At 44.2% G+C, this 14,537-nt stretch overlaps 1 protein-coding gene across 7 annotated transcripts in view; it reads left to right on the top strand.

The window, feature by feature from the left end:
- Positions 1-14,537, top strand: part of dlg3 (discs, large homolog 3 (Drosophila)) — a 104,657-nt gene that overhangs the window by 86,789 nt on the left and 3,331 nt on the right. For 3 of the 7 annotated variants that reach the window (XM_078169400.1, XM_078169398.1, XM_078169399.1), the window contains 10 exons: positions 4,858-4,972; positions 8,483-8,659; positions 8,753-8,828; positions 9,410-9,509; positions 11,038-11,079; positions 11,279-11,329; positions 11,427-11,528; positions 11,620-11,792; positions 13,365-13,477; positions 13,570-13,661. In XM_078169400.1, the coding sequence (XP_078025526.1) occupies positions 4,858-4,972; positions 8,483-8,659; positions 8,753-8,828; positions 9,410-9,509; positions 11,038-11,079; positions 11,279-11,329; positions 11,427-11,528; positions 11,620-11,792; positions 13,365-13,477; positions 13,570-13,661 (1,041 nt within the window). Of the gene's footprint in view, positions 1-4,857; positions 4,973-8,482; positions 8,660-8,752; positions 8,829-9,409; positions 9,510-10,190; positions 10,237-11,037; positions 11,080-11,278; positions 11,330-11,426; positions 11,529-11,619; positions 11,793-13,364; positions 13,478-13,569; positions 13,662-14,537 lie in introns of all 7 variants that reach the window. The other 4 variants (XM_078169402.1, XM_078169403.1, XM_078169401.1 and 1 more) reach the window with 3 other exon arrangements.

The raw sequence follows: 14,537 nt of genomic DNA, 5'->3' as shown, positions 1-14,537 counted from the left end.
GCACGAGCCGAGTGCTGGCAAATGATTGACTTCCTGCATCCCCACTGGAGACCTGAGATCTGTCGCCACTAATTCTGCTGGCATCCTAAAGTGGTGTGTGACATGTCGTTGAGTTTGAGTATGGAGAAGGAGGAACCCCCAGTGAGATGTACAAGGACAGTCAGTCAGGGGGAGGAAGTGGAGGGTGAATGCTGGTTTATGCAGGGCAAACTGCCTGGAGAGTATTCTCGGGGGCCGGGGCCCGGGCGTCCACAGATCTCTGATGGAAGGCCAGCACTGAAGACTACAAAAAGCCACAACGGAGCTGCAGCAGGAGCCCTCCCCCCTCTCTTGTGACTCTCAGTGACTTACTGGAGCATCACCAAGTCTTTAACTCACATTCAGCTGGGAGGAATGGAAGTAAGGGGTGTATAGCCACGCGCTGCCTTGCCCCACCATCAAGGAGTGTAATTACACAAAAAGCTTTGCATGTAGGAAATGGGAGGAGGGCTGTAGAGGAAATGTTAAACTCAATGGCCCCTCAGCCCACCAGTGTGCATAACAGAGGTTTGCAGAAATAGTTAAGCCGTGGTCTTAATGTCCCTCCTGTAGTATATTATTGGGGAGGGGGGGTGTGTCTGCACTGACTCGAGAACATAACACACTCTCACATTACAAGTACATGCCTGCTGTGTTGCATAACTGGATCAAAAGAGAAGCGACCGTCCCCCCAAAATAAAAAGCTGTACAACTAATGAGGACACGCAGTGGGAGTGAGAGATACAGAATAGTCCCAGTTTCTATTAGCTGTCTTTTCTTCCTGTGGGTCACTCCTAAAAATATAGGCTAGCTCTTGTGTATTGTGCTTTAAGGGACAGAGTTTTAAAGTTAATAATTGTGGACTCCCGTTTCCCAGCATTTCAGTGGCGCTCTTGTGAGTAGTGATGTTAATGAATAAGTGATTTTGGATTGATGACTGTATAGAGTTGGAGTAGGCAAGGAGGTCTTATTTTTCTATTATGACTCAGTTTTAACCAGGTGAATGTGATTATTGGGGGTGAAAATGACAAGTTTCATCATGATACAGTAGATCAGTTCTTTTGATAACAGTATGATATTTGCTGATATCCCAAAGACTTACATGATATGATTCAGTTTAATTCAGGGGCCTGTGATAGATTAAATATCCTCGTCTTTTTCTTGGCTGCTTCCCATTATCTGCAAGGCCACTAGCACTGTGTGAATGTTTCGGAAAGAGGTGTGCTTAGATGGAAATGGTGACAAAGACGAGTCAAAAAGATAAATCTTAAGATGACAATATGTATCGATATTTTTACTTTGCATCAATGATATTGGATTGGTGATCACTGAATCGATATATTGATCTAGAACCAGTAACACTTGCTGTAAGGGCCCTGAAACACCAAGCTGACGTTGGCCATTCATGAACGTCTTGTTGGCACCAGTCAGCTGATTCAGCCTGTTGAATAATTGTCGGAGACGCCAGAGCCCGTCCGTGAATGAAATCACTCTGACTGGTAGTTCTGCTCCATGCACGAGAAGAGAAACAGAAGTGAGGACAGCGATCAAATGACTAAAGTCAAGAGGGAGTGAGATCAAAGACACAGGTGAAGTGAGGTGACAGTCTCCACGTTGTTCTTCGGTGTCAGTTTGGCGTGTCTGTGCCTTAAGTGTCATCAGATAATTTAGCCTGTTTCTATGTTATATAAGCATGTGCTGCTGTAGGCTACAGCCATAACTGTCGGTAATGAATAAAGATGGTTGTTCTATCCTATACAAATGGCAAGTTATATTTTATCTTTTCAGTTTTGTTCGGCTGTGTGTTAAATAATGGCCGGCAGAGTGAGCAGCAATTTGGATTGATGGCGTTACCCTTCTACTGCAAAAATGGACCCATGTCAACTTCAAAATTTCCATGAAGGAAACATGTTTACTGCATTTTAGCTGAAAGGAAATGAAGCAAGAACGAAAGGAGGAATGACATGCATTAAAGGTCCCAGGCCGGATGAAGCCTGAGGATAATTCAGTTCATGGTCAGCACTTAAATCCCTATGTCACGAGGACACCCGTTTCTACTGGGCTTTTAATCATTAATCAGTCTAATCATTCATGTGGCCAGCAGTTGGTTAAAGAAACTGCTTACGTTTGTGTCCTTACTTGTGAGCGATCTGAGGGCTGAATGCTGCTGTTACAGCTGTGACTTGGATTTATGTTAGTTTATATCTACTTTCCTCACAATGCTGGCACACTTGAGAGATTTATTCCCATCGCTGTTCGTCCATGTGCTTGATATTTGAGGTCGGACTAACAGTCGATACAGTACTCAGGTTTCAGTGTAATGTATAGTTGTCTTGTGGCACTGTTGTGATACTCTCTCTCCAGTACCACAGTGCTTTCTGTATCCTTCCTTTTCTGTGTAACAGGTGTACACTTCCTTTACTGTTTCATATCCAGTTTACTGGCAACTGAAAGCTCTTAAAGGAAGTACATGCGGCAGATTGATGAGAGATGACAGCGTGTTTCCCTGCCCTGTTACACAGATACTGTAATGCACTGTACTGTGCTGTAAGAGGATGATTGTGTTGCAGAATTGCCTGTATTCTGATGACGTCATTAACAACGAGGCGCGGCAGCAATTTATGGTTTAGCTTATGATTCCCACCCTAACTCCCAACACAGGCTTAATGCTGGTTGCAGATCAGTGCTCCTCCTGCTCCTCCTGAATGTCCACAGTGTTCAGATGAGTCACTTGGACGTCAGGAATGTGAACAAGCAAAGCGTTTAGCTCTTCCACCTGTGCTACTCATAGTACTATCTTACTGACGCAGCTCTCAGCTGGCCCTTCGGGTCGGTGTTATTGTGAAGCAGGGCATTAAGACTGCTCCCTCTCCTCAGCTACTCTTTGTCTTGTCCCTCAAACCCCTCCTCTCCCAGGCCGCCATTCTTTTATGTCTCCTGTCTCTGAGAGCCAAGTGGACTCGTCTGAATGGCTGTTTCCGCATGTGCTGTCCCCGTTCTAGGAGTGCTGGGACGTTGCTCTTGGTTACAGGCAGTCAGGCGGTGTCTGGTTACCTCACCTTGCAGCGTCACCCTGTTGTATTTTTAACCCTTTGAGCAGAGAGCAGGGTGGAGAGCTGGCACGAGGCCTCGGGCAGGATGTGTGTTTGCTTTGAATCCCCTTTAGGTTTCGGCGGGGGGTTTGAGTTCAGCGACCTGAGGCTTGTTTTTGCACCTGCCCAGAATTTTCCGGGAGCTCGGACTAACTTCGGCTAAATCATCTTTGTAGGCATGGGTGTTTGTTTTTCAAGGCTACTTGTTGTAGGTTTGCTCAATAGAGTCTGGACTTTGATCTCTTGTCGTTCACATTACAGGAAGTGTTGCCAGCTCTGGATGATTAAACCGTAAGGTAGGAGTCAACCTCTAAGGGCAAGCAGTAAAAGAGATAAGGGGAATAAAGGTGGACAATATTCTCTCGCTAATTATGATTAAGACATAGATATGTCACTAGAGCAAAAGCATTTGTTATCACATGCCATTAATGATGTGAAGCTGAAATCCTGAGTACAATATTGAAACATTAACACTTAATTCTACTGTGGTTACTTTCCTTTCAAATTGTAAAAACATGCCATATGTCAAATTTGGTTGCTCACGCTGCTTCTTTATGTGGTCCCAACGCCTCCTTTGTGTGATCACATGAGCTACCTAGCCTACTTGTTTTTCTAGCTGCATCTGCCGCTCTGTTTATCTAGCCGTGTGCTGTGTGGTGCGGTGGCCTAGCTTGTTCCAGCAGCCTGGGCACAGAGCTCGCTGCGCACAGCGGGCTAATGAGAGCATTCTTAATGAGGACGTCCAGGTGGATTCATATATCATCCCTGTGCTCCTGAGCAGCAACTGGATTTACACACCTATGACAAATGGTCATGCATTTGAAATTGTTGGAGGCCTTCCCTTTTTTTAACCACACTAAAGAGCCCATGTTGAACTTAATTAATCTGTGTAATTAATTACCTGACATGAGACATTACTGGATGTGTAAGGCAGATCTGTGATAAACCATCTGTTCCTGGGGTCATTAATCTAAGCCTAAGGATTCGCTGAACCCTTTCCTCTGTTCACTCCGGCTCACTGCAGCGTCAACTGAGGCACACAGATCTCCAGCAGATCTCCAGTGGAACAAGAGAGCAGGGTCTAACAGACTTTTGGCCCCTGTTAGATAGGATGGGCTACTCTTCATGTTTTAACCAATAGCAGTACCTCAAATTTGGCAGATACCCAGCCGTACCTTTTTTCTGTACTTAACTATTTGTGTAGGCTAATAAAGAAATTGTAATATTAAAACAAGCATCACTCAACAAGCAATTTTTCTTTTCCTGTTTCTCGCTCTGTTTAGACTTGACTTACAAATATGCGGAATGAGTACGATATTTAAACACAGTCAGGAGCAGCAGTGATGCTAGGCTATTTCTAAAATAAAATAGAAAATAAGACAGACCACATAGATCAAAACAGTACTTCAGTGTTAGTTTCAGCTCGCTGGGAAGCCAGCAGAGGTCCGTGGCCAGCCTCTCAGCTTCAGGGCACTTTGTGGTGCTTCAGCCTCCTTTCTGAACCTGGCGCTCTCACCCAGGTGCACTCTGAGGTACCGAAATTTGGCTCTGATTGATTTAACTGAACCTGTACTCAGTAGTACCGACCTAATTCCATCTGGACCCTTAAAAGTACCAAGTTTGGTACCCAACACTACTATTAAATAACATCACCTTAACTTTGGGTGTACAAACTTTAAAGCCCAAAGTGGTAACATATGCTCCAGGACCTATTTTTGACACAGTTTGTTGTGTTTGCTCCCCGCAGAGTATAGTCGCTTCGAGTCCAAGATCCACGACCTGAGGGAGCAGATGATGAATAGCAGCATGAGCTCTGGATCAGGCTCCCTTCGCACCAGTGAGAAACGCTCCCTCTATGTCAGGTAAAGCTGGAACACACACACACACACACACAGTAATGCTTACACTCACAACATCAGATTCTAAGATATGTTGTCAAAATAGCCTCTCTTGCATAATAAACCTCTACCTGCCTGTGGGGGAAAATTAAGCCTGGAAGCACGTGTCGTCAACGAGCAGCCACGATGTCAGAGCACAGCAGCGTGACGTGTATCTCATAGATCGTAGGATAAAACATGATGCTTCACACAGGGTAACATTTAATTTAGGGCATTGGGCTGATACAGTTCATCATCATCATAAAGTTGATGGACAGACATTCGCTGTTGTTGTTGTGCTACCACGTATGACATTGACTCTGCTTTGTGTAATGTCAATTGACAGTGGGGCTTGTCGAAGTGACCTGCGTTATGACACTTTGGGCCAGTCGCCAAACTGGATGGAGGCTCATTTAGGAATTAAAACAGGTGGCATCCTTCTGCTCACATAAAAGCAGGCGAGTCACAAAGGATTCACATGGGTTCAAGGTGAAAGGACTGTGTGATGTAACTCCATAGTCCAAGTGCTTCGCCATATTTCTGCTAAAGCACTAATGCGCTTCACTTAACCTAAGCCTAATAGCTACATTACTAGATTGATTTAGCTTAAGTTCAACAGCAATGGACCTTACTCGGATATATCAAAAGTATACAGGTGTTATCTCATTGGACGCCCGCTATACAGAGAGGAGTGTTAACCAGTCTGACTCATGCCTCTCTTATAGACAGGCTCCTATGAGGCATGTAGAGCCTAGCCTGCTCCTGTGCGGGTGACTAAGCCCACAGTTATGTAGGAAAAGCTGTCTAGCTAGCCGGCTGATGCAGGAGCCGCCATGTCCTCCCAGCCCAGCCTCAGGAATGTGGAGGCGTTAAACCTCTAAGGTGTTTTCAAAAAAAAAAAAACAGTGTCACATGTACTCACACTCTCTCCCAAACTCTCTGTAAGTGTGTCAAGGCGCTATAAGGCTAGGAATTTGATTATCACCTGTATTATAAGTGCACCAGTTTCCTTGTTTTAATGCTGCACTTGTTTCCTCGTTAAGCACACAGGCAGATAAGCTCCCACTAGATTGCATCATGACAGTTTCTGCAGCACTGTTTACTTATTGCTGCAGTTTCACTCAGCAGGAATACCTCAGCCAAAATCTTATCCGGGGAGTGAAAATGTATTTTTGGCCTCATCGTATCTGTCCACTGGACCATGGTGTACATGACCTGTAGATATGACCTGTAGATATAGGCTTGTAGGTCAAGGGAAGTTAAAACCTGTAAAGCAGGTATTTCAGAAATTACTGTGGGTCTACCTGTTGGACAAGAAAGTGACACCCTCAGACAGACAATAAACAGTATTTGTCTGTAGTGGAAACTATGTGGCAACAGCGGTTTAAAATGCCAAGTGGAAACTTATGAATGGAAGGCTGTAATATACAGGTCCTTCAGAAGAGGATGTGGCATTGCTTTCCACCTTATTTTCATATGGTTACATACAACAGCAATTTTAGGCAGGGCGCCATGTCCCTGAGCAAAATGAGCAGAATGCATCCCCCTCGTTACCCTGCCATCCCTCTCCATTCCCAGGGTCTGGATCCACACATCGTCCTTTTTCGACCCAGACCTATACCCAATAAATATAATAAAAAATTTGACAGAGCATTTCTGTATCCCCTTTAACGCTGCCTGTTCAAAGCAGCAATGTTGCGCCGATATTCTGCCTCATCGTTCTGTATAAAAGGTCACGGATCACAGAATGTGTGGCTGGCAGTGAAGGTAGTAACTGCTCAAAATTGACTGTATAAAACGGACAGCCAGCTAAACAGGACAGGTGTGATGTTTTAAAGACATGGTTTGTGTGCGACCCACTGCCAGAAGATTTAAAACGCAGAAAAAGAACGGCAACCAAAAATGTCCGCAAGCAAACCAATACGGTCGTGGAGCTCCTTACCCTCTGAGCAGAGGACGAGATTCCTTATTGTCTTTTAACAGGGAGGGTAAATGATTGATATTGCTGTGTTATGCTTTTGTTAATGTTTAGAAAGTGCTGCCTGACACACAGTACATGTTATATGTCACACTAGAGGCAGATGGGGTTGTGTTACATATCACATCCGTCATGCCTCTTTGCTTCCGAAACACCAGCATGCTATCTAAAATCACACACTGGGGTCAAAATCAGGGATTAATGGTGTTACAAAGTTGCATAGTTGCCGAGACTTGGTTCGTGTACTCACGGCAGCATTTACAAGCAGACCAGATCAAATGCCTGGTGTGAGAAAGCTGCTCTTGATTGGTCAGAATTTCCATGCAGGAAAAATCCAGGAAATAAACAAAACGTTGAAGAAGAGTACACTTGCAAGATAAATGTGACACTTTCTAATGTCACAATGGAGGGACAACTAAACAGGTTGATTTTAGTGCTGGTCATCGTGGACTATATTGCTGTCATTGTTCACTTTAGTCAAACCATACAGTTTGAAAACGAGGCGCAGCTCCAACTAGAAAACAATGTGTTGAAGGCAGTACAGGAGGAGGTGCACATTAATAATCCTCCAGGACTGTAACATGCTCATGTTTAACCCAAACAGTGTGTCATGTGACTGCAGTTGGTTCGGATTAGGGTCCCAAACAAACCACACTTAGGGAGCAAATCAACTTGAGTTCGATTGAACCAAACCAAACAGGGCAGGTGTGAAAGTCCCCTTAGTGTTGAAAGGGCTAATGAGGTGACAGTGAGGTGATCAAGCAACCAGGACACACATAGACTAATTACATGCATTAAATGATCTCACATTATCCTGCTCAGCCTATCAGATCTGTGCATTCTGATAAGCATTATGACTGAGTGGGTGAGATACACACACACAAGAGAGACAAGACGAGAGACAACAGTCAGAGAAACAAGTGAGTCAAAGAAAAGTAATTTCACACGGTGTGTTGTATAAAGAGAACACAGAAAGTAGACAGTGAAAACAGCTTTTAATCAAGAATGGACAGACTCTGACATGGTCACTCTTCCCATGGGCTGCCAGGCCCTTCAAAACCAGTACATCTCATCATATGTTTCAGAGACTATGGCAGTTATTAAGAGCGGCACTGTGAAGCACCATTATGAGACAAAGCATCTTTTGAGCAAACAGACCCACTCACATCCGGAACTGAGGGCACAAAAATTGAAACATTTAATATCAGTCAATTTATTTGTCACATGAAATCATACAAGGTACAACTGCAGTGAGATGGCTCTGAATCATAATGAATCACAATGCAACTTAGACATTAGACGTATTAACATGTTGTCAGTATGTCAAGTCACTGCCCACATGAGGACTGTGAAATAATAGGAAAAAGTAGCCAATAATGTAATGCAGGAAATTCATAGCTGCCATTTTGTGCCAAGTGCGGACAGAGTAATTTGATCTTGCTGTGTGTGTAATCTCTGCACACATATTCAAGATAAAAGGAAGTAAGGTGTGTAACCAAAGCCTTTTGTTTTCGCAGAGCTTTGTTTGACTACGATCGAACGAGGGACAGCTGCCTGCCCAGCCAAGGACTGAGCTTCTCTTATGGGGACATCCTCCATGTCATAAATGCTTCTGACGACGAGTGGTGGCAGGCGAGGCTGGTCACACCACATGGAGAGAGCGAGCAGATCGGGGTCATTCCCAGCAAGAAAAGGTACGCTCACTCCGCCGATGCCAGACAAAGCTAATGTGACGTCAAGCATTCGTGCCCAGCTTAAACTTAGTCCTCTTTTTTCCCACCCCTCAGAGTGGAGAAGAAAGAGCGGGCCAGGTTAAAAACAGTCAAGTTCCACGCCAGGACAGGCATGATTGACTCCAACAGGGTAAGTGTAGAGGGCCAGCTGCTCCCTGCCCTGGTGCCAGAGAGGCTGTCTTCAGAGCTGCTGCTGGGCTCCCAGGGAGATGGCCTACTTCCCCCTGAGTGTGGGAAAGAGACCAGCACCTGCTCACTGAAGCGAGCACAAAAAGCGCTCGTATTACTGTATAGATTACACAGAAGCTCCCTGGAGATGAGAGGTCCCCGTAACCTCCACAGCTCGTGCACTGCAGTGATATTAAGAAATGTGCACTTGTAAAAACGTTTGTCAGAGGCTGATCTGTCAGATGTAATTTGCACAAGTATAAATCAGCTGTAATGTTTTGTCTGTATCATCTATAATGCAAATGGTACATGTTTAAGTTGGTAAACAGGAGCCTGTTTCCTTCACATTGATATGCCATTCATCTCCACCCATTACCTGCTTCTCATTTCCATTATTTGATGTGTATTGTTTGCATTTCATTTGTTTTTTTTTTGCATGGGTGTTGAGTACCCTCATTGAAACCCATTCTGTTTTTGTTTTCACCCTCTCGTTGCCCCCCCTCCCTTCCTCCCCACCCTTCTCACCCACACATCGACAAGCAGCCAGTCAAAGTAAAGCGCAAAAAAAGCTTCAACCTCTCACGCAAGTTCCCGTTTTACAAGAGCAAGGAGAATATTGTGCAGGAGTTGGTGGAGTCTGAACGTGAGTACCAGCTGTGTGATCGAGGCGGCGGGGGTGGTGGTGGTGGTGGTGGTGGTGGTGGTGGTGTTTTTTCGTCCTCTCCCCCCTTCATGCTTCAGTTCTGTCTCTCAAACTTTCATCTTTCCGCTCACCTCCAGGGATGGTTTGTGTGACGGCACTACTCTCATCCCTTTCTCACTGTCCCGGAGAGACGCCCCACACGCAGAGCCGGCATCAGGCTGGAGATGTGGGGTTCTCTCTGGTGTGTCTGTGCATCTGTCTACGGGCTCCAGAGGAGTGCGTGCCGCCAGCTGCGTGTGTGTGTGTGTATGTGCTCGGCTGCATTAACACACACGGGCACTTCTAACACCGTGATGCTACTCCTTGTATAAGTCCTGATCAATTCCAGTCAGTCACTGACCCACAACAAGAAGAATCTCATTAACTGGACTGAAGCTTTAACACTTAACAGGTCAAAATCCCATTTTAATGGGATTGGGCTTGTGTAATTGAAAGGCCGTGGCTTACTATGAACAAAGTGGGGCTCAGGCTTAATGAGTACAGCACGGCGCCATGTGTCAGTGGGCCTGGCGAGCACGATGCAGCACTCCTCTCCCTCTCTGCCCCGACTCTCACTAACCTCTTCTTCTTCCTGTCTGCTCTCTTCTCTTGGTTTCTGCTCTCACCTGTCGGGACACCTAGGACTTCCCAGGGTTAAGCGATGACTTTTATGGATCAAAGAGTTTGAGTAAGTGTGTGGTTGTACTGTGTCAAGCAGCTGTCCCCTGAGCTCAGAGAAAAATGCTTTGTCACTGCAGACCCAGCTGGGAATGCTAAACCACACACATTTAGAGTCACACACAGGCCTACAGTATGTGACACACACACACACACACACACACACACACACACACACACACACACACACCTCCTCAGATTCACATATAAAATATGCATTCCCAAGGGAGGGTGAGTGAGCGTTACACTTATTCTGAACATCTCATGGGGTCTTTACGATAAATGTTTAGCACAGTTTTGTCAGATAAGGTCACACAGAGCTGGAATATATCTGTCACCAGAGCAGAGTGTCGCTATGCCTGGTTGCAAACACTTTTTCCCTCCAGTTCCCCCGAGTCAGCCAGCTCCTGCCTCCCTCCTGTGGACGGCCTAACGCCTGTATGTTTTCTTTGTCTTTTCCTTGATATGAGATCCGCCGCCACAGGCACAGATCTAGCAATAGGAAACATTGGCCAGGGAATTGCGGGTCATTTGGGATACTGTCACAGGAAACACTTAATTTCCTATTGCTTGCACCTAAAAACCACTTCCCTAATATTGTGAGAGCATGGCTTCCGTGCCAAGCAAGACTTCTGCTTTCTTTATCCCATTTTTTTAAATGGCCTAGATGTTGAGAAACAGGGTGCTTTTTCCCCCCCTATGGCTGTTTGAGACAGGTGAAAATAATTTTCACCCATAAAAGAATATATATGAATTTAACTGTGGCTGTTTTTTTAAATGATCTGCAACTTGCTCTCTTGTGCTTTTGCAGAATGCCTGACATCCAACACAAGTGACAGTGAAAGCAGTTCGAGTGAGTCACCTTAATTTCTCATGGTTTCTTTTACACTGCCCACATAGATGAATAATATGGTCGATGTCCTGAAATTTACCTGTGAAATGACATCTGTAAATTAATATTCCTCTCAGTGTTTCATAAGCCATGACAACTTTATTATATGTCTTGAAATCAGATGCAGACTGTCTGATGATTTTGTTCTGTGTCATTGCAGAGGGCCAGGAGGACACGATTCTTTCCTATGAGCCAGTCATTCGACAGGAAAGTGAGTGAATCACCGCAACACAATTTATCAGAACTCACAGCATTAACTAAGCTGTATCTACATTTGTCCTCACCTGTCCTCTTCATCTCCACTTCAGTTCACTACACAAGGCCTGTGATCATACTGGGTCCAATGAAGGACAGAGTAAATGATGACCTCATCTCTGAGTTCCCCCACAAGTTTGGCTCCTGTGTACCCCGTGAGTTTACAGCAGCAAACGCATCCAGACACAGCACAACTAAAAATAACACCAGCGATAAAACTGAACTGGTTCCGTTCCCCCTCTGCAGATACGACTCGTCCAAGGCGAGAGAACGAGATGGACGGCCAAGACTACCACTTTGTGGGCTCGCGAGAGCAAATGGAGAAAGACATTCAGGATAATAAATTCATTGAGGCTGGCCAGTTCAATGAGAACCTCTATGGGACGAGCATCTTGTCTGTCAGAACTGTGGCTGAGAGGGTAAGCATCAAAGCTGGTGTTTCTCTGTATGATGTGGTTACCAGATTGGGTTTGGTGTTTATGGGATTTAACCAGAGGCATGTTTGGTTTCTAGGACTGAGAATCTCTAAGCACCTCGTGATTTGATTCAGACTGAGAGGGCTACAATGCAATGCATAAATTTGTGATTGCTATACATTATATGTTTTCTCATTGTGTGGCTACTTGCTACATCTAAAACATTGCGTACTTATAATATGGCAGCAACTAACGATTATTATCACTGTTGATTATTTTGTTGATTAATCAATTAGTTGTTTGGTCTATAAAATGTCAGAAAATGATGAAAAACGTCAGTGTTTCCCAAAGCCCAAGATGATGTCCTCAAATATCTTGTTTTATCCACAACCCAAAGATATTCAGTTTATTAAACCAGAAAATATTCACATTGAAGTAGCTGGAATCAGAGAATTTTGACTTTCTTTTTTTTTTTTTTACAAGATATTTAAACCGCTTATTATTATATTATAAAATCGATTATCAAATTAGTTTGTGGCTGTGGCATCTATTAGCTCATCTGGTAGCACGGGCACCCCATGTAGAAAAGGCTGTGTCCTTGCTGCAGTGGTTCAATTCCAACCCACAGCCCTTTGCTGCACACCATTTCCTCTCTCTCTCTCTCTCTCTCTCTCTCTCTCTCTCTCTCTCTCTCTCTCTCTCTCTCTCTCTTCCCCTTTCACGCCAATAAACTGTCCTGTCAGTTAAAGGCAAAAAAAAAAAGCCCCAGAATTGAGTTTCAAATTTCCATTTATTTACTTTTCTGCTTTGAGACATAGTCTTTCAAGACAAAATCACAACATATCTAAGAATCAATTTTTCCCCCACCTCGACAGGTGTCCTGCTAAATCAGAAAACCACATTTGTGGTAAATGTTCCACCACCAACTTGCAAATGTTAATATGCAGTCTTCATTTTTGTAACATTACAAGACCCACATAGCCTGACGTAATCAGACCAAACTACAAATGCAAAGTTCGGAACGTCTCAGCAATAAAACGCTCGATGTAGTGCTGAGTGATGAACTAATGTAAACAGACCCCAGCATGCAGAGATGAGCCGTGATGGTGTAGCATCAATATATCTGTGAACAAGTGTTTGCTATGAAATAGTGCTTCAAGAGATAGTTCCACATCAGCTGAAGACATCTTGATTGTTGTCAAAAATGCATTGACAGCACTCGTTTTCTTAAGTCAGGTTTATGCTCACTGCAGTGTTCTTCACACAAGGGTGCACAAGCCAAAAATCACATCATCACGTATTTTGTGCAAAGCTCGAAGGCTGAGCAAGTTGTTAGCCATCCTCTGAAACCCAACTCATTTTAGATAAATGGTTGTGATTGGCCTAAGCAGGGCCGGGTCACCTGGTAATCTGTGCAAACCGGAAGAGGATGTAGACGCTGCCAGAGCAAATAAAACATGAGTTTGCAGATTTGCCTATTTGCCAGGCTAAAAACCACAATCAATCCTTCATGAATATGTGACCTACTTACATGATACATGCTCTTAACCAAACATATGTCTCTTTGTGTCCCAGCAGGGGAAGCACTGCATCCTGGACGTGTCCGGCAATGCCATAAAACGACTGCAGCAAGCACAACTTTATCCGATCGCCATCTTTATTAAACCAAAATCCATTGAAGCCCTAATGTAAGTTTGAGCTTTTTATAGATACTGTAGTTGATGTGTAAGTGAATTTAAGTGTTTCTGTGATACTAACGGTAACTTCCTGTGTTTTTCAGGGAAATGAATAAGAGGCAGACGTACGAGCAGGCCAATAAAGTCTTTGACAAGGCAGTTAAGCTGGAGCAAGACTTTGGAGAGTATTTCACAGGTTGGTCTCACTGCCCTTTAACTTTACTGATCAATATATGTAGTTCTGATTTGAGCTGTAGCTGATGATTTATCAAGATTTATATTTGATCTGTCAATTATTTTCTCGATTAATTGGTTAATAAAAGAAAACTGAAGAAAAACCTTTAGATATATTCACAAAACAACTCTAGACAGGATTCATATCTTGTTATGTGCAGGGACAGATGAGCTGACAGAATATGACAGTAGCGATCAGCATGCAAATGATTGTAATCGTCCCTAGAACGTTTCCATGGCAATGAGTCAAACAGACTTGAGGCCTGTCTATCAGCAGCTTGCGGTCTCTGCCCTCGCAGATTTTACGAGATGACAGTGAACTCGTCACAGTACGTACGACTGAAGTCAGCGAGGGCTCAATGTGCAAGTCCAGAGGGTGGACACAGACCCCCATGTGATAAGATCTGGCTCAGGGACCTCCATGTGAAAATATTTTGGTTGTTAGATCTGATTAAGATAATTCTGTAGTTGTCAGCTACAACTGAGGATACATGCAAACAGCGGGCTGGATACTGCTCACTCGCCGTCGCTCCTGACAGTACATTCAAGAGCAGATGAGGAAAGGATGAAGGCTTTACTTAAACTGAGGGAAAATGGAAAATGTTCATGTGAGCTTCTGTACCCCACATGAGGCATATGTTTAAGTATTACAAGGGACTATGTCATGGCAGGTGTATTGCTCAGGACTCAAGGAAGCGTACTGTCAAGTGTGAAGTTGTGTGGATGAGCACATTTTGAACAGGCGCTGCACTCGTATATTAAATTTGTAACACAAAAACACAGAAAATCAGCAAATTCTCACATCTGAGAAGCAAATGTTTGTCACTTTTGCTTTATT

This window comes from Epinephelus lanceolatus, chromosome 7, assembly GCF_041903045.1.
Source record: "Epinephelus lanceolatus isolate andai-2023 chromosome 7, ASM4190304v1, whole genome shotgun sequence".
Lineage (NCBI taxonomy): Eukaryota > Metazoa > Chordata > Actinopteri > Perciformes > Serranidae > Epinephelus > Epinephelus lanceolatus.
Note: the sequence above shows the minus strand (reverse complement) of the source record. Positions and strands in the feature narration are given on the sequence as shown.